The sequence below is a fragment of the Cyrtonyx montezumae genome, unplaced genomic scaffold, assembly GCF_038088225.1.
Source record: "Cyrtonyx montezumae isolate F1298 unplaced genomic scaffold, pur_monq_1.0 scaffold_0, whole genome shotgun sequence".
NCBI lineage: Eukaryota > Metazoa > Chordata > Aves > Galliformes > Odontophoridae > Cyrtonyx > Cyrtonyx montezumae.
In genome coordinates this window covers 39,915,253-39,941,587 of record NW_027071824.1, presented here as the reverse complement: position 1 = coordinate 39,941,587, position 26,335 = coordinate 39,915,253, and the positions used below count along the sequence as shown (strand labels likewise).

Here is a 26,335-nt window from a genome sequence, read left to right as displayed (position 1 = left end):
AGAGCATCACCTATGCAGTGCTTTATGCTTATAACCCTCAACCTATATCAAAGGTAGTTATGATATTAATAGTTGACTGCTAAGTCTGCTACGCTTGGTCAGTAACTTTCTTGAAGCAAGAAACATGCTTTCTAAATGTGAGTGGCGTCCATGTGTCTCTGTTAAGATATGTCAAACAGAAAACAATGGAAGACTCTCCTGAAGAGTTTGTAGCCAAAACAAGAAATACACATAAAGGCTGAGAAGTAAAAAACAACATTCTTATACTTACTGTACAAATAAGAAAATGAGGTACTACAATAAAAAACAACAGACCAAAATCCCAGAGGAAAACTGTGGCAAAGTGCAGGTTGGAAAATTATTAGGAACAACTCAGACCATTTCTTCACTCTTTCCTAGGCATCTTCTTAACCACTGTGAGAAACAGTGCACTGAGCTAGATGGGCCTTTGATTTGGCCCACTACATAATTTTCTTCAGTTTAGCCACAAGCTCTGTCTCAGCCTGTTTCTATATCCTTTGTTCTCCTAGACAAAAATATATTTGGTCTCTGCTTATTTCTGGTTGGGGGCCTAATAGAATTCTCTGTATTATACACTGCAGACTGTCAGTCACACTGAGTTTTGCTGCTATCTCAAACATGTATGTACATATATGTACACAGCTTATGGTCTCTGCGCTTTTCAGAGGCCCTGAGGCTTGATCCAGTATGGACAGATATCAGAGGAATGTATGATAGAACAAAAAAAACAAGATGGAAAGATATTACTATCGCCACTGCAAACTTTTCACACTGAACACAAAATGACACTTAACACTGCTGGAAAAATACTTCAAGATTCCACTTTTCCCACTATCTTCACACCATGAGACAGATACTTCTAGCTAATATAATGTCAAATGTTTGCTTCCACAGGTAATATATTGGAATGTGTCAGCAGCCTTAATGGTACAATATTATTCCTGGTCTTTAACCTACAATTCAACAGAGGTCACTAAGGCAGAGTTTGAATGTCCAACTTCTTTGGAATCCATTGCACCATTGCCGTACCAGTACTTCCATTTCTGATGTTTTTAGCATGGAGATTAATAAGAAGAAAAGACACACACACACACACGCAAACAAAAAAGGTAGAAGAAAAGAAGAAGAAAAACAAACGGAACCTTGGTTCACTGGCATAAGTAAGAAACTCTACTTCCAGTGCTGCCCCTTGCCACAAAACATACTAGAAGTCTCCGTCAGAATACGGAGTTTCTCTTACTGTATTTGGATGAGTGTAATGGAAAATTCATAAAACCAGTTCAGCTCTTTCTAAGTGACAGAGATGAGTTTGAGTAATTTTTTTTCTTTTGTTTTAACCATCACTACATAATTCAGTACTTAGCACTAGTTTTCTGCCCACTACAGGTTTAAGGGATTTTCCTCTCTGTCTTTCCTCTATATACCGGCAAGGTCTTCTCATCACTTCTCCACCAGGAAAAGAAGTAATGAAAGGGCTTCTGGAAGACAGAAGTGCTGAACTCCAGCATGACCTCAAGAACTGCTATTGCAATAGTAGGGATTTCCCTTTTATGATCCTTTTCCTCCCTTCAGAATGAATCACACATCTTACAGAATTATCTGATAGTAAAAGACCTGGCTGGTGATTGAACTATCCATAAATATTATCATAGTCATCATCCTGTGATAGAATATTATAGGAGTACTGTTATGACAATCTTTCCTAATGCAATTTCTAAAACATTTAGTGATGGTGTTCTGAACACACTGAAGTCTTGGTATAGTTTAGTAAGTGTGAATTCCTCCTTCTTGAACAATAAAAAGTAAAATAATAAAATGATTTAAAAAAAAACAGAGCTGAATGAGGCCTCTTGAGAGATTAATTGCTCTTCCCAGGCACAATTGCTGATCAATGTGCAAACTAATTACTTAAATATTCTCCTACAATGGATATTCTGCAGCTTCTCTGAATAGTCTGCTCTGGAGTTATACTAACTTTGCCACATGTAAGCATTTTTCCCCTTATACCTTACCAGAATACAGGTAGTTGCAACTCAAGCTCACTATTTCTCACCTGTCTTTGATGGCAAGGAGAAGTTTCCCATTCCCTATGACAGATATGTCTATGTATACAGATGCATAAAAATATGTATTAAATACATGTATGTGTGTACATGGACACACTTCAAAGAAGAAAAATGCCCTTCTCATATACATATATATGTTTATATCATGATATAATGTTTATATTCAGCAGGTGGGATGAACTTTGGAGTGTAATTACGAGTTGCAGGAGTAAATCTGAAAAGAGGAATGTATTTTCATCCCCTATTCGATAATTATCGATGAAGCTTATGTTTTCATGCATATTGCATAGGAGATGTGGTTGATAGGACTGAGCTTCATTTTGAGCTGTGCAAACTCATCAAATGAATTCCTGACATCCTGCTCAGACCTGTATGATAAACATCAGCCTTAGTCACGTGCAATCAGCATTTAGTTTATCAAGGTGTAAATAGTAATTGAATATTCATTTGTGCTCAGAACTTAAAATAACAAAAATAAGCTGTTGGTCCTTACAGTTTTTCCTTAGACTCAGTATTTCTCTCACAGGTTACCTGCAGAACTTTTTATTCACACTGATTTTCCTTTTGTTACGACTGCTTCTAACAACACCACCCCTCAATCAATCAATCAATAAAAGGAAAAAAAAGAAAAAACAGAAGGGTCTAGAATGACTTGTTAATCTATTTGCTGCAGTTTTACACACAAAGTAGCATATGAATCGGCATGTTTTTCCATACTTCCTACCCTAGCTCCTGATTCTCACTCCATGGTGAAGCTTACCATCACTTTAAATGCTCTATAAAACTGGCTGAGTGACCTGCAATCGAATAATAAGAGGACAATGGTTATGTTATATATATATGTGTGTGTGTGTATGTGTATATACATAAATGCATACGTATCGCTGGTTTCTAATCGTATGACTTCAGAACGTAAGTGCATGTGAGAGGACAGAGGAGAATACCCATGAGCAGGGAATGGCAAATTCTTTTTTAAATGTCACTTTGCTGCTGCAGGAAACATCCACTAGGTAAACCACACCCGAGACGTGGCCCCAGTTACACAAGTAATCACTCAGATCCAGTTGCAGAGCCTTCCTAGGCAGAGAAAGAGGACAGCAGGCCACACAGAGCCAGACACAAGGCTGCCAGCAGTGGGAAGGAGCGCGCTGTCACAGAATTGTACAGCTGCCACCAGGGCACAGGCTGAGCCAGCTGTTGCTAATGGAGGCAAGGAAGCTTAGGTGTGAGCTCTCCCCAGTTCTGCCTGTTCTGTGACAGGCCTGATTTCAACGTGTGGGGCAGCCCCAGCTTCCCATCCAGTCACTGGGACTCATGGGTGCTCTGAAGCTCACAGCTATTCAGCATCTGTACAAAGTGTTTTGGGACTGAAAAAAACTTTATTGTATTTTATTTCTGCCTGCCTTCAGATTGCAAGCCTTGTGGGTGAGAAGCTCTCCATTTACACTTCAGATCACACCCTAAAGTTTTACTTAGAGGCCCTAAATAAAGTGTTTTATTCAGAGACTTTTTCCATTGCACAAACTTTGGGATACTATTTAAAGGTGCGAATTATGTGCTTGCATTAAAGGCATGAGATGCCAGGTGTGGCCAGCAGCTCCAGGACTAAGACCTCCATCATCTCAGTCTCCAGTTCTGACCCTCGCCTGCCACAGCCTTGCCTTGCACAGGGCTTGCACAAGAGCCTGTTAACACAGGCTTGTGTACACAGCTATGCGATTATGTACCGAGAACGTAACCTTTAATTAAAGCAAAGAAACAACTGGAAGGCAACACTGAGCCTCTCTCACTGCCGTTACAGTGGAGAGAGGTTGTGAGGGCGAGCCCAGCACGGCGCGTGCCTCCCTTGCACTAGTGCCACATGCCCGCGGGCCTTGCAGGCCGCCGTGGTGGCCCCGCACCCAACAGCATGGGAAGCCGCCCCGCTCCCAGCGCCCGGCGGCACCGCGCTGGGGCCCGGCCGTGTGCGGAGGGAGCGCTGCGGCGCCCCCTGCCGGCGGCGCGGGAGCCGGCGCTGCTGTTGTCACATGTCGGAAAGTCCCAAGCGCTGACGGTGGAAATCCCCGCTGGGGTTTTTTTTTTAATGTTGTTGTCTTTTTTTTTTTTCTTTCTTTCTTTCTTTTTTTTTTTTTTTTTCTGTCCAAGCGCTGAAACAGAAAGGGGAAAGAAAACAAGAGGCTGAGCTCAGCCCTTCATTCCGCGGCGGAGGCAGCGGCGGCAGCAGCTCCGCGCAGGGGGGAGGGGGCGGCGGAGGGGAGCGCGGCCAGGTCAACCCAGGCCCGCTGCCCGCCGGGCGTCGATGGCGGCCGAGCCCGGCTGCGTGCTTCCGCCGCGGCCTGGCTGCTGAGCTGCGTTCACCGGCGGATCGACCCCGATCCCGGAGGAGCCCGCCGGCCGAGAGGTGAGCGCTGCTGCTCGGGCGGGGAGACTGATTTCACGAGGTTTTGTTGGCAGTCCCCGGGCGAGCGGTGGAATTGTGTCCTCTGTTGACTGGCGGCGGGCCGGGGTTGCAAGAAGAGCCGGAGGCGGCGGGCTGCGCTCCGCAGGCGGCTCGGCTCGGGGGCCTGGCTGCGGATGGGGCGGCCGCGGCTCCGGAGGACGGAGGCAGGAGGCTGCGCAACGCCTTTCGCCTTGTTGCAGCGCTCGGCCGCCAGGAGCTTGCTTAGCCTTGGCTCCTTCGGATGGAGAGCAGAGCTGGAGTTCTGTCGCATGTCAGAGCAGAGCGCAGCTTTCTCCGAGCCCAGCACGGTATATGCTGGGGAATTGTGTGCTGCACTGTTTACAGCTTTTTCTTGTTCTTTTTTTTTCTTTTCTTGCAACTCAGCAATTACGTGTTAAAAGGCGGCAGTAGGGTGGCATGCAGTGCGGTACGAGCCAATGGAGCTTCTGAAGCCCTTCTGTGCTCTGAATTGTTCGCTTGTGTGGCCGCTGAGCTGCTTCATTGCTCTGTTTTTTGCAATTGGACGTTCGATGTAAAAAGCACAAACAGTAGTTTCCACTTTTGGAGGGGAAAATGTGCCTGCAGAATAGAACATTGAATTCACGGTTCCAGTGAATGCTTCTGTAAACTCAGTACTTTTTGTTACCTAAAGCTGGAAATAACCACTTAAAGGGTCCATGCTAGTAGAGATTAATCATCTGATAAGTCTTTATTTGGGTAAAAAACTAATTGACCCATTGACTCTACTTACATAACTATGGAATTCAGTACTCTGATCGTACTTGAGCAAAGCAGAGCTGTGGTTATTAAACAGATCAGTGTGTTTATATGTCATTCCTTGATCCTATGTTTAAAAGTATGGATGATTTATGTGAGTGGCATGTATGAAAGCATATCGGTTAGGGGTAGATGAGAAGCAGCTGTTAGAAAGTTTTCTCTTGTTTCTGGTCAGCCTGTACTTGGTATGGCATGTATTGAGGTCTTGATATAGACCAGTAATTTGGTATTTGTGCCTAAATTCATGATCTACTCTCCTGGTGTGACCAGCAGAATTCTAAACATTAAGTATGCAAACTGTTATTTTTCTTGATAGAACCTTGGCTTTGTGAACAGAACGGTAGTCTATGTGGACAGCATGTAGTCTCTCCATGTGAAAATAATAGCTTGTAGTGTTACTTCACTGCACAGGAGGGATGTGTGAATGTGGTTCCTGCATCTGGCTGCAGCTAGCCACAGAGTTAGCATGCTCAGAATGAGCATTTCAGACTACAGATACTTTGAAGTCATGGGGTTTTTCTTTGTTCTTCCTGCTGTAGCCCATCAGGCCAGAGGTACTGAAGAAAGGGATGCAGGGCAGTAAACAGGGCTTGTCCCACTATGGAAAAATATTGGGGTTTTTGAGCCAAGTGGAAATGCTTTTTCAGCGATGCTGACTTACCGCTGAGTAATAGTGGCACTGCAGCTTGCACCCCCACACACTGCATGAACACCTCAGAGGTGCTGTTCTACTCACAAAACAGAAGGAGCCTCAAGAAGAGTAACGCAGGTCTGTCCCTGAGTGCTTGGTCTGCCACTAATAACTCCTTTGTCATCTTCAGACAATGTAAGTATGGGACAGAATCTAGCGCAGCATGTGATATCCAGGCTCTTTTTATGCCATACCCAGCATCACTTATCAGAACTGCGGAAATCTGAAATGGTCATTATCTGTTTTTTTGGCATGTCATCAAAACAAGAATTTGGAACATGCTGAAAGTTCAGCAGGTTCATATAGTATTACACCGTGCAATTAACAATTAGTCAAGTTTGCAGGATGGTTTTTCCTTCCCTTGATCTTGCCTTTTTCTATCCTTGCTTTCGTTTAAGTGCCTTTTTTGGAATAACTATGTAATCTTCTTAGCGATGACTGAACTCTCTTTGGTAGTTCAATAAATGATCACAGTAAATAGGCAGTATAAGCTCTTCAGTAGTTATCTCTGAGCACTGCAGAAGAGCTGATGGAGGTGAACTTCAAAAATAGTCATCTATGTGTGTCAGTGGATGGCATCCAGTCTGTATGCTTTATGGTCAAAACAGCAGCAAGAATCCCAAATGTAGAAATGTGTTCTCAGTCTCTCCAGAACTGATAGCACTACAGTGCAAGGGCACTGAACAAATCAGCAAGAGAATCCTTTTCTTTTTCATTTCAGATTTCATCTAGAAACATGGCTGGCCAACACATCCTTCCTCAGGCTTTGTATCAGAGCAATATGCTGAAAGCTGTGAAAATTAGAGAGAGGACACCTGAAGATCTGGTCAAACCCCCCAGTGGAATAATTCACCACTTCAGGACTATGCACAGATACACCATAGAAATGTTCAGAATGTGCCAGTTTTGCCCTCAATTCCGGGAAACACTTCAGAAGGCCCTGACCGACCAAGCCACCCAGACATCACTGGAGCGCCAGAGGAAGCTGAACTGGTGCATGGAGGTCAGGAGACTTGTGCCTTTGAAAACTAATGGTAAGTTACAAGCAGGCCTTTGCACTCGTTTTAAAATAGGTCATATGGATCTGGCTTTTTATCTTAGTTGTGTAAGCTAAAACTCTCTCCATGCGGCGTGCTGTTCTGAGTCAGTAGCAGCCCCCTGCCCATCTCATGGCATGATGAGTGGCCTGAAATCTTCCCAGGTATTTTCAGAACATCACTAACTTGTGGCATGCCAGAGAAAAATACTGTCATCCATTCCATTGCACAGCTGATTCTTGATGTGTCAGCTCTCCTGTCAGAAGCGGTGATCAGCCCTTAACACCAGGCAGGTGGAGGCTTGGGATACTCTGAGCAGCAGGGACATGTTCTCTTATATACAGGCCAGATGATAGCACCCTTGTGGAGCTCCACCATGGTGACCTTGCTGGTGGCAGGCTTGGCCGTGCACACTGCCAGTTCCCTGGTGCTAAGCTACCTGGTGGGGTCTGTGAGCTTCTGCCTTCCCTCACAGCTTGACAGCCATTCCTCTGCACACCTAGGGCAGCAAAAATATTATGACCTTCTCTCTCAAGGGTTGGTGTTGGCTATAGGGCTTCACTTTAGGGTTACTTTATGCTTACTGTATCAGATGCTATAAATGAAATAGAGGTAGTACAAATATTTCTTTGTAGGGTACAAGAGGCCCTGTTGTCAAGCAGGAAAATTTAGCACATGACTGTGAGAACTGCTGGGATTTCACATTCAGTGCAGGAAAGATTTGGTAACAGTTATGAGTTATGATCATGCAGCTGCAAACTCAGACTCAGGATTCCCTGCTGTATAGAGTACCCCTATATGGGAGGGTTGTCTTGGAGAGCAATGACTCCAAGAACATGGGAAATAGACGTTTTTTGTTCAAGAAGCAGGTGATGCTGGTTGTGGAAACACTGGGTGTGGTGGACCTCTAGCCCAGTTCAAGTCCCAGCATCGTGTTCTTTGGGTGTTTATTTTCTGATCTGTTTATGCACACACAGTCCTTGTTTTTCTAGGCCACAGTCTCTTCTTCCCTGTCTGATTATACACAACTGTGCTTTACAAAACCCATAAAAACAGAACCACCATGTAGATGGAGCTGCTGTGACCTTGGAAAGCCCAATCCAGATGTACACCTCCACTACTGTAATTGAAGCACTGAACTTATGGTGGGCTTTGTGGGCTGCATCTGCATTTGGTTGTAGTTGGGTGCCCACAAAGGCTGCGTAATCTTGGGACTTCCAGGAGGATCAGGATTCCAGCTAGGGCAGCCAAGTGCTTGGCGAGTCCCAGGAGGGTGACATTACTACAGATGTGGAGTATTCAAAGCTTTGCTCCTATCCCTTGAGTATGCTCTAACAGATCTAACAGGTTTTGTCCACAGCAAAGTGTGTAGTTTTGGAGCCCCACATCTGATAGTGGTAGTTCTGCAGAGCTCAGTACTGACTGAGCAGGTTGTTGCTGCTTACAGGATATTCAGTGGATGGGGGTCTGTTGCCTTGTGTCATGACTGTACACCATTATTACAAACGGGAGCAATTTGTGAACTGGGATCCCATCTGTAGGTGCACCTATATGTAGGATGCTGAAATATAAGGGCTGGCTTAGGAATGGCCTAAAGTCAAAAAAAAGTCAAGGGTTTGGTTTGCATTGCCCCCATACTTCACACAGCTTGGGTTCTGTGCTGTAAGGTCGTTGAGGGCATGGAAAAAGGGGAGGAGCAGCTCTGAGAGCCTGCGGTTTATGCAAAGTAGTCGTAGCTTTGCAGGAGGGGGAAGGTAAACTGGGCTGAAGGAGAGATCCCTGAAAAACAGGACGGAAGCCTGGAGGAGCCCTGTGCTAGCCTAGAAAATAATGTTATTCAAGTGAGTGGGAAAAAATGTGGGCTGCTTTTTTTTTTTCTCCACGTGGCATGAAGAGTATTTTAAACTGCATTCAACTGCATAACCCGTATAGATGTGGGAGGAATACATTAGTTCCTTCAGTCAGCGATGGGTTTTTCTAAGAAAAATCTGTGTTCTTTCTTCTGACGGTTTTGATTGTTCAAAACAAAGAAAGTGATTCTCCTGTAGAATCTTTTAATGTATATTTTACGTAATATGTACACGAGCTTATGGCGTAAGAAAACCCCCAACTTTTGTGCCACCACACGTTTATTTGCGGACGTGTGAAGGGAGAAGAGGAGGGAAGGCGGTACAAAAATGGAAACTGCTTTTTTTTTTTTTTAAATAAATAAATAAATAAAACTAAAAATTCCATCATCTATTGGCTGCAGCTATTTCGCTTGTATAATGAATAGGCATTCATTCCAGTTCACCCAGCCACACCCCCGGGAAAGTCCGAGGGAGGCTTCGCTGTTCAGCTGTGCGGGCAGCAGAACAAAAAGTACGACTGTTGCTCAACTGCTAGTCAAATAGCGCTGGGGAATTCCGAGTGCTGTGTAAGGAATTTGGTGCGGTGCTTCTCAATAAAGAACTGAAAGTCAGCTCTGAAAGAAAAAAAAAAATCTTATCTTTGCTCTAGATTTCGCGAAGGGAAAATTTTAATGGGATTAATATCTCATCTCTCTTGTTCAGAAGGAAACCCGGCAGTTTTTCTATACTATATGTTGCTCCCTGATTTTTTTAGTTCGAACAGGCAGGCTGCAGATTTTAAGTAAGCTGTGCAAGATGTCAGTCAGAAACCAGAAGGGAGTGTAAGGAACCTGGTGTGCAAAGAGTCCATAGCAGTTTATGAAATGTTAAGTACCTTTCAAGTGATAGCTTTTTCAGGCTCCGGAGTTTGTTGTAGATTTTTCTCTGACATATCAGAAAAAGTAAGAGAAGTGTTCATCAATGACTTTGTTGAGCTCGTTATGCATGGCCTCAAGTACGTATGTATGGTGGTGGATTTTTTTGTTTTAACTCTCCTACGTGAGAAAAATCTTGTAGTTCTATCATAGTTTGTCCTCTGTTCCAAGGAAATTACTATGGTTTCTTAATTTTTGATGAAACTGCTTCCCCCTGTGTTAAGCACCAGACCTAATTTTGCATATGGGGACATGGCAGTAATGAGTCTTGATATTTCCCTTTCAAAAGACTATTGAAGAGGATGGCTAGAAGCAGAATTTGAACCCCAGCCACAGGCATACTTTGTCACACCTTTCAATTAAGTTAATTAACCACTCTGATTCTCAGTTCTTCCCCTCTGAAACTGCAGAGCACTGCTTTCCTTACTACATGTAGGGAGGACTCTTTCAATGGAAGGGATTGTCTAAATAGAAAACAAATCACTGTTTTTCATTTAGCTAATCTTAATTTTGTGTTTTAGGCAAGCAAACCTTTAAGCATTCACCAGTGCAGTATACAGCTGTCAGTACTGAGAGATAGGCACGAGGTGTTCCTACAGTTACTTTACATAAATATCTTACTGTCTCTCAGTCATTGTAATTCTTCCACAGAGCAGCCCTTGTCAGAGGAAGTGAGTCTTGGTGTTACTATAGGATATTCTTAGTGTTTTCCATTATCTCAACCCTGTGCCATCAGGTGTACGTTAGTGTAAGCACTGGTGAAGAAGATTTACACATTTTGTTTTACTTTTAAAGTGACTCAGTTATGTTTAAAAGCTATTTCAACTATGTTTGCTACTTGCAGTCAACCCAAAATTTAGTTAATGGCATCAGTCCAAGTTAAATAAAGAGCAGGTTTCCCACCACTGCTGAGTGACAGCTTACCAACCAGTGAAGGGACAGCCAGAGGAGAGGGAACAACTTGCTTTATTCCCCTGAGCAGAGTGTTGATAGCTGTGATCTGCTTGTGAAAAGCCTTCTGGCAGAGATTTCCTGAGAAGTGCCACGTGGAATATGTGTATGTGCTGTGTGTTCTCACATCTCTCATGTTGGTGAGGTTGTATTTAAGTAGCCATTTAAAAACAATGTCGGTTTTTTAATGCAGGTGATGGGAATTGCCTCATGCATGCTGCATCACAGTACATGTGGGGTATTGAAGATGTTGACCTCGTCTTAAGGAAGACATTGTTCAGTGCACTCAGGGAGGTTGACACACGGAACTTCAAGCTGCGCTGGCAGCGGGAGGCTATTAAATCCCAGGAGTTTGTGCAAACAGGACTCCACTTTGACACCCGGGTAAGATGGCCTAAGGAATCATGCTGCTTCCTGAATGCTTGTCACGGTTGCCTTGCTAATTTTCTTTGATTTTTGGCTTTGTGTATTCCACTGTTAATGGAGAGAAGAAATGTTGTTCTTTTGTAAGAAATGGAAAAATGTGAATATTTTCAGTGCTGCAGTTGGTTCCTGACCCCTGTGTCTTTGAACCTTTTTTGAACTGTTGGTTGTCTCTTTTCTCAGAACTGGGAGGAAGAGTGGGAATACCTCATTGAAATGACCTCCCCAGAAACCTCTGGGGCTCGAAATAGACTTCCTTATAATGCACTAGAAGAAATCCACATTTTCATTCTCGCTAACATCCTCAGAAGACCAATCATTGTCCTTGCAGGTGAGTTGTCCAGCAAGTCATCTCTCATTAAGGACTGCATTAGTCTGTATTTTATTAGTAATCTGATCTTGCTAAGTGTTGCTTTCAGGTAGGCTTGTTTCAGAATTGGGAGTTGTTCTGAAGCACCCAGAATATGTTTTTTTCTCCTGCCAGAAGCACTGACTTAGCAGATTTTTTTTTTCCTTCCTTATGTAGATAAAGTTGTGAGAAGTTTAGAATCAGGCTCCAGTTTTGCTCCACTGAATGTTGGTGGTGTTTACCTGCCACTCCTTTGGCCAGCTGAAGAATGCTACAGATATCCAATTGTGCTTGGCTACGACAATATGCATTTTACACCACTTGTGACTCTGAAGGACAGCGGACCAGGTATTTTTCAAGTAGTTTGCCTTGCATTTGCATAGATTCTTCTTATTATGTTGCTAAAGCATTTTTTTAAGTTAAAATTTGCCTTTTAGAAGTTAAAACTAATGTAAAAGATTCCTTTGGAATATGTTCTTAAAATATAAAGAGAAACAGCTGTGTCTGTAAATCTGAATAGAAACTAAAGATTGTCTTCAAAATGCCAGCTGAAAAGGGAGAACATCTCACCTGCATCAAGACTGAGATCATTCAAAGGGTTATTATGGCTTTGCAGTGCTCTAGCCTTCTTTTCATTATAAAACATTAAAATGATAGTAGGATGGGATTTGATCTGTAGTAAGAGCATGTCTGCCTCCTCTCACTTGTGCTCTTTAGAAACCAATTGATCTTGCCAGCCATTCTCTTATCTCCCCCAAGTTCAGTGGGAGTGTTGATGTCTTAACCATGTTGTGTCTCGTACTCTTGTCTGATAAAATATCTGAGCTAAACCTTTGTGTTTCCACACAGAAATCCGGGCTGTCCCTCTGGTCACCAGTGAACGAGGCAGATTCGAGGATTTGAGCATGCACTTTCTGACAGATGCAGAGGAGAGGGAGAAAGAGCAGTTGCTGAAAGACTACTTGATAGTCATGGAAATTCCAGTGCAAGGCTGGGATCATGGCACAACTCATTTAATTAATGCTGCAAAGTGAGTGTCATTCCTGTTTCCTCAGTGAAGTTACTTAAGGTAGTGGTAGGATCCATACAGCCCTGTGTGCATGCTTTTCGCCTTTCCTTTCCATGGTACTATAAAAAATATTAGCATTTCTGTTGATGTGGTTGTAAGTGGTATGAGATCTAACCACGTTCAAGGGCAAAGATGTCTTCAGAGTTATCAGCTTGAGCCTAATATTTTAGAAAAGTAAAACCAGTGGATTACTTTCTTACTTTCATTGACTTTTAGATTGCTCAGGAAGTGGCTGAAAAGCAGTTAAAACCAGGATCTAGTTACACAGACCCCCTGTACTTTATGCAAGGGTAAATTGCATAAAGCACATGTGGTGTAATTCTGTCTGTGCTAGGGAAAGTATTTGGCAATATTTTCAAAGCACAGATGCCTTGAAAGTCTGTGTTCCTGCAGTGGTGCAGCAGACAGGAAGCTGTTTCCAATGAAGGAGCTGGCATCTGCCCTCATGCCCCTCGCAGTCAGTAACACATGGAGAGACTGACTGCAATCACCAGCTCATTGCACGTGGGGATCACTGGCAGTGGTGTCTGCCTGCCCCTTCACGACTGCCTGTGTCCTCTGTGTTACTTCCATTGCAGCCTGCAGGGATATCTCTTGCTGTTGAGTTTTGCTTCGGGGCCTTCTACCCAAAGGATAAATGTAGTAGTAATGGACCTTTTCCTACTGTCACAATTGGTTCTTGAGTAGTACAGGCAATACTAGCTCCTTATCCTTCAAAGTATTGCATGGTAAGGCTGCAATTTGGGGTTTACCCTTCTGTCAGGATCCTGGTAGGGATTCTGTTAGGAGTACTAGCACTGCATGTACTGAACTGAAGCCACCTATTTTGTTCGAAGAATTTGACTAGTAGCTACAGACCCCAGAGGGCAAAAACAGGAGCAGATTTCATAATGGAGTTTATCATGAAGTACTGAGTCTAGAGTATCTAGAGTACGAAAGGTTTGTTTTTAGCATGGGTTGGTGAAGAGTGAGATCTGACACTCTAGTTTCAGCTCTACTGAGCATTGGTCTTCAGACGAATTTAGAATTTGGGGGATTTTCTTTTTATTTCTGAAAGATTATCCGATTATTCTTCCCGCAGACAGCTTTCAGAGACAGAAAAGCCTCACCTTGAAAATCCTTTCAAGAATACTTCTGTTTAGCACTGAGTGAGGCCATTTCTTCAGATGTGAAAGTCTCTATTTGACATCACTGAACACCTGCTTTTAAAATTATTTCCATTTATGTTCAACATCCTGGATCTTCTAGCTGAGTAATATGGATGTGTATTAAATCTGCATTTCCTCCCCACATGGCTTATATTTGCCTCCACTCCCACTGTCTGCCCTTTTCAACCAGTGATATCCATTTTGTGTGTGTGTGTATATAAATATATATATATATTTATGTCTATCAGGTTGGATGAAGGCAACTTGCCCAAAGAAATAAACCTTGTGGAAGATTACTTTCAACTGGTGCAGCATGAGTACAAGAAATGGCAGGAGAATGCTGAACCTGCTGGAAAAGAGGCCTGCTCCAGGAACAGACAGGAACTGTCTTTTTCCCAGCTCTCCCTCTTACAGGTGAAATGTGAAACTCCAAACTGCCCTTTCTATATGTCTGTGAACACCCAGCCCTACTGCCACGAGTGCTTTGAGCGGAGGTCACAAGGAAGCAAAGGAAGAAAGCAGGTCTCTGAAGCAGCACCCGAGAAACTGAAGGCAGCTGCGTTGGGTTCCTCCTGCAATAAAGTTTGTGAACCTGGGGGATGGATGTCTGAGGAGTCTGTAACAGGGCCTCGCTCTGCGCCCCCGACTGCTCCCAGCCTTTTCCTCTATAGTGAAACCACTGCCATGAAATGCCGGACTCCAGACTGCCCCTTCACCTTAAACGTGCAACACAACGGACTTTGTGAACGCTGCTACAATGCCAGGCAGCTTGCTCCTTGTAACAATTTGGACGACCAGAGATGTTTGGACTATGCCACGTGTAAGGTCTGCCTTCAGAAGGCAAATAGGACATTTAATGGCATTTGCAGCACTTGTTTCAAAAGGACTACAGAGCGCTCCTCGAATGGGAGCCCTGATTTTGTTCACACATGCCATCAGAGATCTACATCTGACCCATCCCAGATCCCACAGAACCTCCTTCAGCATTCCTGCCAGCAAGCTCCCAACAACAGCTGCAGTGAGCCGCCATTAGCCGCGCTGCCTCGTGCCCCACACGCTTTGGAGGAGAAGAGGGGAAGTAAGCTCTGCAGGAAGCCTGGCTGCAAGTTTTTCGGGACAGCTCAGAACGAGGGCTTTTGCACACTGTGCTTCTTTGAATACAGGGAAAACCATGGTAAGTGAAGATGTGAGCTTTGTCAGATGTGGTGCAGATGGTGAAACTGAAGTTCTGCATGTGCTGTGCTCTAAAAGGTCAAGGGGTGACAAGCACTGTGTAGTGGAAGCAGTATTGTAAGGAAAATGTGGGTTTTTTGGCTATTACTATCCCAAAAAAAGGGCATGCAGTAACAGTGAGGGATATGTGAAGTCTTGTAGAACTTCCCGTTGGCTTTTGTGAAATAAAAACTTGACCAGTCAAGTGTTATCTTTGATGCCTTCCCGCCGTACACTGCAGTAGTGATTTGGTATGAATTTTCTCAGATTAAACTTCATCGTAGCTGAACCAGTTGTAGGAACTGGTGAGGGAAGTGATGTTGTATTGATGTTACTGAAAACCAGTTGTGTTTGGAAGGCTTCTTAAAAACGGCATGAATTTGAAGGTCTGTATCCATTTTGAGTTTAACAGATACAACACTGGAGTAATAACTGAAATCTTATCGTTAAACAGAGCAAGCAGAATTTGTCTGTCGATAATGTGCAAATATAATGTATAGATAATATAGAATATGTCTTTGAAAGTAACATGGGAGTATATTGTTCTAATGTACCTTGAAATGTTTCTTGATAGTGTGCACATATGCTTAAAATCAAGTCCTAAAGTAGTCTGTCAGTAAGTCATGTTGTGAAATCTTCCAACTTCATGCTGCTGCTGTAACATGGGCAATTACCTTTGGATACAGAGGGTGGAAGGCGCATGTGAGAGGGAAGTAATACTTACCTTTCTCAAGACAGTTCTGTTGTTGACAAGCATATCAGTGCTACACTTTCCGTTTACTTTTAAATTAAGGACCTATTATGCTAGCTTGCAAAAGGTTATTTTTGAGTGTTGTTCACAAGGAAAACTGTTAATGATTGTGGAATACATAAGATTACCTAATTAGATTAAAAAGTATAGGACACATTAACCTATTAAGCTCTGTACTACTGTATTTCCACCACCCCATGTGATTGAAATGAAGGACAGAAGGGAAGAGTTTGGATATATCCTGGATGACATTCTGAAACAAATGGTGATTTTCCTTGTCTTTAATGAGATCTGGTTTCCATGCTGAGAACAAGTTCTTCTCAAATCAGCTGTTTGATGTAAAGATCAGTCTATATTAACCCTTTGTGTGTGTAAACTGAAGAAATGTGCTTTTGACCAAGAGGTATTAGCATTGCCAAAATTCAGTGTTTGAGGCTAGCAGATTGTTTTGTTTTGTTTTTTCTTTGTAAATGGAGGAGCTTTTTTTATCACTTTGGGCCATAACATCTGTTGGGCTCATTCAGATTCCCCATCCTTCCTTTGCATTATAGACAGTGCTTCACTACGCCATCAGAGGAGATCTCAGAGGAATTCCTCAGCAGCTGGTCAGCAGGGGAGCTCAGCTGCCACCTTCCACAATACAGTGTCTTGCCAGCAGCAGAACTGTGGCACCTTGGGGAGCACCATGCTGGAGGGCTACTGCCAGAACTGTTTCATTAAAGCCCAGAGCCAGCGATTTCAGGAAGCCAGGAGGACAGAAGAACAGCTAGCAAGACAGCCTGAAGTAAGTATGAACTCTGAAAATATTCCTCTTGTTTAGAATCTTTTTTTTTCCTTGTGAGAATGACTCAGAGCATGTAATAGGATGCAGCAACATGATAATTTTCTAGGTGTCATGGGAAGACTAGTGTAAGGTATCTCATGATTTCTACTTGCTACAGCTTGAGCAGCATTTCTAATGGTCATTTGCGATTTAGGATTATTGTGGCTATTGGTTCTCAGTTTTCTCTTGCTGGAATTTGACCAGCAATTTCAGTGGAAGCAGTTGGACCCACAGTTCGCTTTGTTTGCTGGCTGTACGGGCTTCTCATTCATACCTTTAGAGCTATGCAGCTACATCGAGAGATTTAGTCTGCTTCACGTTGCTTTTTTTTCATTGAGCACATTACAGATTTGCTGTTCTAGGCTTTTATACTTGGTTTGTTCTGGTTTTAGAGTTGAGAATTGCCAAAGACAAAACTGTTTTTCTAGGAGGTGACAATTTTTGCTATTCTTTGGTAAAGCCCAAATTGTCTCTTGGTATCATACTCTTCAGAAGAACTATGTATCTTTTTAGGGTCTGGAAGGACTACTAGCTTCAATGAGAATTTTCTGCTTTACAGTGCAGTCTCCCAGAGCCCTTGCAGTTTTTGCAGTGGTTGATAACAAACCCCCAGTGGTCATGTATACAATATGTTAGAGCAGGTGAAAGTAAATGAAATTCCACTTGTGATGCCAGCATGACAGCTGACTGTTTTTAATGTGTTTCAAGAGAACAGGACAGCGCAGAGATCTACAGCGAGCAGCACTGAGTAGCCAGAAGAGACAGTGTGCCGTGGCTTCATGTCGAAACAACCTAGCCTGCAGAAGCAGTGAACTGTGCCAGCAGTGCCAGCGCCTTGGCCAGCTTGCACAGCTGGGGGGTCCCAGGGAGCCAGCAGCAGATGAGCCCCCGAAGCAACGCTGCCGTGCCCCTGCTTGCGACCACTATGGTAATAACAAGTGCAATGGTTATTGCAATGAATGCTACCAGTTTAAACAGATCTATGGCTAGCAGAGAGGAAGAGTTGGTAAAGAAGAAGAAAGCGATACCAGCTCCTTCCGTAACTGAAATGGTGCTATGTCCAAAACACTTATCAGTCCTGGAAGTGGGGGCTGGGGGGAAAATGTAAGCTGTCTGCCCTTGTTCCTGTTTATTCTCAAGAATGGGAATAAGTATGTACTTCCTCTAAATACTGCATACTAGAACTGCTAAGAAGGGCCGGTTGCTTTCTGCACAGAGCTGTCTTTCATGAGTAAGCTCCTGTTGTGCTGTATTTAATTCTTGGACTTTCCAGTTGGAAGTTTGAAGCATTTCATTCCAAAGAGCTCCCTGGTTCTGCCTCCTTGTCAATACCTCCCCAGCACCCACACAAGGAGGAATCTCTGCAATGTGTGGTGATAGGATGAGGGGAAATGGCCACAAACTGATGCATAGGAAGTTGCACGCAAATGTGTGTGGGAACTTCTTCACAGTGCAGTGACGGAGCAGTGGCACAGCTGCACAGAGAGGTGGTAGAGTCTCCTTCTCTGGAGACATTCCAGACCCACCTGGACACCTACCTGTGCAACCTGGGCTAGGGAGCTGCTTTGGCAGGGGGTTGGACTCAGTGATCTCTAGAAGTCCCTTCCAACCCCTACAGTTCTGAGATTCTGTGACTCGTAGCTACCCTTGTCAGTGCAGGAAATCTGCGTTGATGTATGTTGGTCGGAGGCGAGTCTTTGCTGAGAGAGATCCTCCAGGACTGGCTGATGTAACTTGCAGTCAAAACAGAGTGAGGTTGCCTGAAGAAACTTGCTTTGGTTTGCTCACTTCCTTGCTTCTGTTTTTGTGCAGCCCAGCAAGGCTAGAGCTTGTGCAGCATTTTAGGGTGGTATCAGTGAGTGGTTCTGGGTTTGCGGAGTCCTTGGCAAACTGCAGTCTTAAACAAGACCAGTAGTGGTCAATATTTAGGTCCTTTCCCAAATTCAAAGATAGCTGGAAAGGTAATGTGATTACAGAAGCAACTTTTACATGTATGTGATGGGAAGACTGAATCCTGAAGTTCTCCTCACATATGGAAGGAATTGTTTTCAACAGAAGAAAAAACAGACACAAGACTTGTCATCATAGGCTCCAGTTTTGAAGCCAAAGCAACTTTCTTCTCTTCCACTGTAATTGTCAGAAATACACATGCTGCTGTTCATAACCCCATCTCTCTCATTTTTTTCTGTTATCCTTACTGTGATTCTGACATTGTGCTAATAGCTTGGAGCTTGGCAGTGGGATGCTTTAGGATCAAGACTTTACTCCTGGTGTTCATGTGTTTACTTCTCAATCTGCAATACTTTAGAAAACTTACCTTTACTGTTGTGCCTGATGCTCTCTTTTCTCTTCTCTTTTAAGTTTTCGGCGTCTATTTTGCTGCTGCTGTTTTGGAGGTGATAGATTTTCTAATTTCCTTGTCAAGCTTAGAATCTTCTTTTCTAGTTATTAAAAAACAACAAAAAAAGGTTTTTAAAAAAAAAGACACAAAAAGTTAAAATATCTCAACTTATTTCTGTTAAATTTTATATATTTTTAATGTTAATGTGAACATATGTTTTAGTAAAATATTTATATTATTTCAAACAATGCAACTTGAAATTTGCACATCTAGGATTTTTTTTTAAGTATGTTTACTCCTGTGTTGAAATTTGCAAACCTAAATGTATGATTGAAAAACATTCTCAGATATAAAGAAATAAATTATTGAAGAACTGAACTTGATATTTTATATTGGTGAGAGGGAACACAGTTGAGCACATGACACCCATCAACAAAAGGATTTCTGTCCAGGATGACCATTGAGCATGTCACGGATATCCCCTGATTCAGGTTGCGTAGCTAAGCATTTTCAGAAGGTCGTAGCATGTTGTGCATCTCTGTGTAGTCTCTGTAGCTCAGTGTCCTTTCAGGCAGAGCTCTTGGTACCTTGTGGGACACCATGCAGTCAGTGTATGTCAGGACTTAGCTTCTGTGTGTACTCAGTCTTCAGTCCCCAGAGCTGAGTGTGACCTAGAAAGGATGGAGCTGGACCAGGCTGTGAGGGAAGCTAAGCCAGACAGACTTGACTTTGCTTTCTTTATCCATCCATCAGTTACCCCAAGGATTCCCAACTGGCTTGAGTGCCATCCTGGGAGGCGGTGATGTTCATGAGAGCTCCCCACGTGTGCAGGAGTGAAGGCCCAGGCTGGCCCTACTACCTCCTCTCACCGGGAGCAGCAGGGAAAGCCTTCACCTTTTTAGTCTTGGTATCTGGCTTGTTTGGTAGCTCCTGAAAAGCAAGTTGCTAATTGCTCAGCTGAATAATACCTGAAAGGGGTGTTTTCTTCTCATCACAAGTTCATCCAAACCCAGCCATGCTTTCAGGGTTTTTCTAAAATGCAACGCTCTCTCCACATGGCATGAGGATGCCTGCACTGGTGCTCCAGTATTTCAGGCCTCTGCCTAGACAGGCAGTACTGCATGCCACCCTGAATTCTAAGTGCTGTCTACAGTCTGAAGGGAAAAGAAGAGGGGGCTGCAAACCTTCCATTGCTCTCTGACCAAGGAGCCTCCCCTAAGAGTTGACCCTGCTCACCCTGTTACCTGGTCAGCTGCTCCCTGCCCTAGTTGACCCTTCCAGTCTTTATTCATAAGCATGCTTCAGCACCTGTTTCAGTACCTTCCCAGTTGAAACCAAATAGATATTACATTCTCAAGTACATTGTGATTGGTCAGATAGTGTTTGTAATTCCCACAGATCGCTCACATTCCTGATTTCCTGCCCACCTTCCTCATACAGAGTTTAGCCCACCTCCCGCTGGACCTGTGTGTCACATCCTTTCACAGCAGACAGCCTGAAGTCCATCTGCTCCTTCAGGACAGAGCCTCTCAGGCCTACCAACCCCATCTCTACAGTGTATTTCGATTCCTCAGATTCTGACAGGGGAGCTGGGAGGGGGGAGGTTGGTTAACTCTAGTTGCCATTGACTGCAGCCTCTGCACAGAAGAAGGGTTTCAGCTGAAATGTCTGAATCCCCCTGATTTTCTCTGCTGCTTTCCAGGCCCATTACTCATAACTTTGAAGTCACATGTGGCTTGTCTTGTTCTGAAGCTCAAATGTAAGTGGCTGACTCGTGTGGGAACTTTAAAGATATTAGTGGTGTTTTTTTTTATTTCTATTTTATTATTTTATTTTTTAAATACTTTGGTATTTCCCTAATGCTCTGTGGGGATTTTGACCCTCTGATGCTTTCTGTTGTCTGCCCAGCTCCTCAAGTTCAAGTTCCCAATTCTGTAAGAGAGAACTTTTATTTGGATTCTCCCTTTTTAAGACCACTTACAGAAAGAAGCCTCTTTGCTGAGATACAACTGTTTCCTAGATTCTTTTTTGTGTGGAAGGGTAAAGCTAGCATGGAACAATTGCTTTCATTGTTCTGAAATTCCTTATAACATGGTGCAGGAAGGGATTGTTTTGCGGGCTGTGCTTCCATATTCATTTTGTTTAGGAATACTTAGGGATAGTTTCAGTAATTCTTCGCGACTGAGTAGATAGATGATCTAAATATTACCTGTTAGGCAGAATGTGGGCCTTTGGAGCGGGAGAAGTCCACCAGTGACACAACCAGTGGCCTGTGATCTATTCTGGCCACAGCTCTGCATGAAAATATTCCACCACCCAAAGTGATGGCGTATCCAAACTTCCCATGGGGAATGGCCCTGGGCTAGGCACCAGGGCAGTTCACAAGGATGTGAACTGGTCACTGGAAGTTGTCCTAGGACTCAGCACCCATAGCTTGATTCAGCGTCCCTAAGATCTGTTTTTGCTCAGATGCTTTGGTTGTAAATAAGAAATGTTTTGATTAAAGCAAATTCTTGAGAATTGCTGTCATTTATTCTGGGAGCAAGAAATGGCAGGTGCTCAACAGAAATTGATATCCATCTCTTTTTCTTATATTAGTAATTTCCAAAGCTTTAATTTTTTTTCATCATTTATTTATTTATTTATTTTATTATGGGTCAGCGTGTCACTGGTACATTTTCAGATCCTAAAATAAAGCATTTCTAACAATTTCTTGGGCTTGCACATTACTCCATTAGTTAGAAGTTAGTTATATTATTGATGTTGCAAATGCAGCTACACAGCTTTCCAGCTAAGTATCAGTGACTTTATCTGGAGCTGTAGTTTGGCAACTTTCTGTGCCAAAACTCTGTTGTATCATCTGTATCTGCGAACTATGGCCTGTACACTGACAGTGATAGGAGTAGGAGAAAAGACAGTTCAGTGATTTGGATACATGCATTAAAGAGATCCCAGTGTGAGACTTAAGCTCTCTGGATACTCTCAGGAGTCTTTCTCATTCAGGATTGGGTGAGAAAGCTCTAACCTCCTATTTCAAACAGATGCAACAAGAACTTTCAAGTGGCTATGTGAAGGAGGTCTACTTTGCTGAAAGAAGTAAAAATGCTTGCACGTTCAGTCCTTGTAAAATAAGTGTTTTAGTGTGATGTGATGCAAGTTTTGCACAGAGTAGTAATTATGTAATTGTATCAAAAATATCTGACTGAGATGCAATAGTATACTATACAAAACACCTAGAAAGAAAACCACAATGCTTAGTGGTTACAATTTCAGTTTACACGAAATGTAGAATAAGGAGCTACAATTTTTAGCTGCCCATATTTAATGAGCAGTGCAGCAAACCTGTTCCTGGTGGGAGCAGATTCAGTGTGCACACATAAACTTGGTCAATAATCTATGTGCTGCTGCTGTCTCTCATATTGGTGATAACATGTTGGTAATACCAATGCTTGCCTGGTTCAGAAGGGTGTCCTAGCAGCACAGGAGGGAAGAGAAAATGCTCAAAAGTGGCTTAACTGAGCTGCCACTTTGTTAATTCCCCTTGCCTTGGCCAGCTGTGGTTATTTTGGAGAAACCCACCATAATCTTCCCAAGGAACTGGTCAGTCCCCCGCAGTCCCCTGTGCCCTCTGCCACTGCTCTCTGCCCTCTGCCAGCGAACTGCTGCTGTAGGCAACCCGGTGAGCACGGTGCAGCAGCATCTTGAGATATCAAGTCAAACATTCATTCAAAAAAAAGCCTTTATGTATATATATTAGAACGTCTTTAATGTTGGTCAAACAGAAACCTGAAATAAGAGCAGGTAGTTTTGCTTGGGAGTTTTATGATGACATCTTTTTGTACTAATGCTAATTCTCAAAAAACTCCCTGTGTCTAATACTGAAAGACAGCCTACGGCGTGCTATGCAGACTGCCCCCTCCTCCGGCCTCTCTAAACTGAATACTGTGTACGTAATCTCTCCCCCTCCCACTACCCTTGATCTCTGACAGCAACAATTCTTTTTGTTATTGATTCGTGTTTTTTCCCCCCACCACCTTTCTTTTTTTTTTTGCTAAGGACCTGGTACAAATGCATGATGTTGGTCAGGAAGTAAGATTTCCCCTGGTGAATTACCATGGGGGAAACTTAGGTTTTATTCTCTGCTTATGCCTTCATTTCAAGGGATTCATATGATCTAATATGACTGCAAATGGTGAGTTCATCCAATTCCCACCCCATTCTATATTTTCAAAGCCACTGCTCAGCAACATGTCACAAGAGGGGGTCAAAATTCCCTTCTCATTTACAATGTAAAGCGCAGCTGGTGAGCTGAGGCTCAGCTCCAAGCACGGCAGACCTATGCAACGTTCCTCACTTTGAAACAAGCGCCTTTCCCACCAGCTGCTCTCAGGTACTGTGGGACAAGCCCTGGCTGTGGCATTAGGTGCTGTGCAGCCTGAGATCACACAGCCAGAATCCCCTTACTAACATCAATGATTGCAGCAACCATCTTGTTTCCTCCTGTCTGACATTCGTGACAGAACAGTGTGCACTGAAGTGATGCCTGGTAAACATTTTTCTGTGAGATCTGATAACATTTACAGTGATGTCAACCCTTAATAATTTGATTGACTTCAGCAACTTTACTCTAGATTTTCTGTAGGATAATTAGGATGCGAATTTGGCCAGGTATCTTATGCAAACAGTCTCTTACCTCCTTTTATGTGTTCTGGACTGAAAAAAAGACTTATTTAACTGCTGCCGTTGCAACCCATATGCCACGAAGACATCCCTAAGTAAGCAGACCTCGCTGTAAAATCCTCTTGTAAATAATGGCACACCTTGCACTGGCTGCTGGTTGCAGCAAAATGATAAAGAGGTATCTCAGCCTTTTCTGTGGTCCTTAGTGCACAATCACTTAAAAGCTAAAAAAATTAGCCTGACCAATGTTCCAGCACCATAGGTTATAGCTTACTTACCCTGTAACTTATAGCTTGCAGGGAAGATAACACTTATCTTTACTTAAGGGAACAGATCACATTATTTTTCAATTAGATATTATTAATACACAGCCAGCAAAAAAGATGATGTTGCACGCTGTTTCACAATCATGTGCATGTCTAGTCCAGCCTACATCAACGGCCTGAAAGAAAGAAAAAAAAATAGTCATCATTTCCAGAGACATTTTTGTTAAAAAAGGGAAGTTTGGGAGGGTGGTAATAGAGCCATGAATGCTGACCCTCATCAGAGCTGATCTCTTTGAAGGCTGGTGCTGGGGCAGGTGCTTGGAGCCTCCAGTACTTGCCAGTGCTCCTGTGCATCTGAGTCATATCAGTCAAGTGAACCACAAAAGTTCACAATGCATTACTCAGAGCAGGCACATAGCTTGGGCTCTGCCAAACCCGAGGCTATGTGTATGTCAGATTTAACATATTCATCGTCAGAATTTTCTTTCTCTCACTCTTTCTTTTGGGCACTCAGCAGGGAAGACTTATTAAGGCAGAATTTCATACTGTTGGAGCTTCATTATATAATTCACTGACTTTCAGTTTGGCTTGCTGTTACTTCAGACCTTTGAGCTTTGCTCTTCTCTCCTGCACTGGGCCTAAGTCAGATGTCCACAGTACACTCAGACCTCCTCGAGGCTTTGGTTTTCCTTGTGTCCTCACATTGTAAGGTCACTCCAATGTTATGTTACCTCACTGTCACGTGTGCATTGATCCAGACTGGCTTTCTTCTACCAGAATAGCAACCCACCAGCAACTGTGAACAAGAGCAAGCTGATCTGTGTTGTACAGAGCTTCATAATACTTTCCACCACACGACTACCCGTGTACTTACGGAAGCGCCTGCACATGCTGTAGGTTTTCAGCTTCAGCTCCCCAGAGTGCCTGTGGTAGTGTCCCTTTGTCTCCTGGTGATTTCTGTTTTGCTGTCCCCCACCTTCACACTAGTCACAGTGCTGACTGGGTCAGCATCTGGGGAGGATGTGTTCCTCTGCTCTGTGGCTTTGGAGAGGGTGAGAGTCTAAAGTGCAGCTTGCTGGAAACATCCAGCCACTAACACTCCTCCTTGAGTTTGCCTTCCTCGTGTTGTAGATGGCTTCTTCCGTAAAAATGCAGAAGTTTGGCTGAGCTCTGCAAAGAGTGGACCTTCCATATTTCAGTTTTTACCTCTTTGAGTTGACATCACTTCCTATTTGGAAATAACTTCAAATTAAACTCATCAAATTCAGCTGCAAATATAGATAGGCTTTATCTCTTTCTTTTTCTTCCCCACAATGAATTTTCAGCTTGTGGTAATAACATCTATAGTACAGTTGCCAAAACAGTGTTTGTTCTTCACCTTTTTTTATTAGCATGCTTTTTTAGTTATGTTTCAGGGTGTAACTAAATATTTTCATTGCTAGGGAAAGTGTAGCTAAACCATATTGGTCATGAGTTATTTTTACCCGGTTGACAAGGAGAAAGATACTTGAAAGAACATGCTAATTTGTAAACACTGAACAAATCTGTTTTAATTCTGCAGTAAGGAAAATATCATCAATATGTAAAAGGAATCCAGCAAAGCCTGTAATAAATGGAAAATAATTGCAGGACATCAGAGAGGATGGCAAAAACAGGAGATGATAACTTCATAGGCATGTGGAACTAGTCAGTGTTTAATCTATAAACTTTTTTGTTTTCAGCTGAGTGAAGCAGAGACAAGTAGACACAAGAAAAAGTACAAACAAGCTCTTTATTCTGCAACTCCATTTGAGCACTCTAAAGATAGCATCAAGCATGGAAATCCCCTGGATGCACTTTGTAATTTTTTCCGGTGAATCTCAGGATAGCAAATATGAAAGGCAAGGATAAGTGGATGACCACAGCTGGTGTAGGCTGCACTTTGGTATTCCGCTTTTGTGGTACAGACACCCAGGGTGGAATTAATCTCAGCTGTCTTTCTCTCCCTTGACTACAAGGAGCAGCCTGATGACTAGTTCAGATGTAGACATTTACAATGCAAAGTTGACGCATTGGAGTAGATAAATTCTATGCACCATTTTTAAGGTGATGTTTCCTCTTGAAGAAAGCTATAAAATTAGGGCAATATGCAGATTATTTTTTAATTTGTAACTTACTAACGAATCATATTTTCATGCTGGGCAAGCCATGAAAATATTTACAACTTATGGCAACTTATGCCTCCCAAAATCAATGGGTATTAGACAATGAAATGCCTTGCATCTCTGGAGAAATTAAACTCTCCATCCACGTTTATATTTGTTTTGCAAGAAATTGAAGAAATAACATATATATCTCCCCTCACTAGCTATGAGATTTAACTGATGAATGATTACAATATGCACTGACATCCTGCAGTAAAAGGTCTGATACTTAAATAATTATACTTAATATTTCTATCTATACAGATGATATACTTGTTCCCCACTGACAGTGTAACTTTGGGACCAACTGAAGCTCAACTTAGAGAATCTTTTTTTTTTTTTC

At 42.9% G+C, this 26,335-nt stretch overlaps 1 protein-coding gene across 2 annotated transcripts; it reads left to right on the top strand.

Annotated features, from left to right (window-relative positions):
• The first annotated feature begins 4,258 nt into the window (after positions 1-4,258).
• TNFAIP3 (TNF alpha induced protein 3) lies at positions 4,259-25,777 on the top strand. 2 transcript variants are annotated; one of them, XM_065733101.1, is made up of 10 exons: positions 4,259-4,488; positions 6,717-7,029; positions 10,941-11,131; positions 11,354-11,501; positions 11,697-11,867; positions 12,369-12,549; positions 13,985-14,910; positions 16,251-16,483; positions 17,231-17,450; positions 25,531-25,777. In XM_065733101.1, the coding sequence occupies exons 2-10, from the start codon at positions 6,732-6,734 to the stop codon at positions 25,536-25,538; spliced, it is 2,376 nt and encodes a 791-aa protein (XP_065589173.1). In that variant the 5' UTR covers positions 4,259-4,488; positions 6,717-6,731; the 3' UTR covers positions 25,539-25,777. The 2 variants fall into 2 exon arrangements, with proteins under 2 accessions (XP_065589173.1, XP_065589165.1); XM_065733093.1 differs by lacking the exon at positions 25,531-25,777 and having other exon boundaries at positions 17,231-17,935.
• Positions 25,778-26,335: the final 558 nt, after the last annotated feature.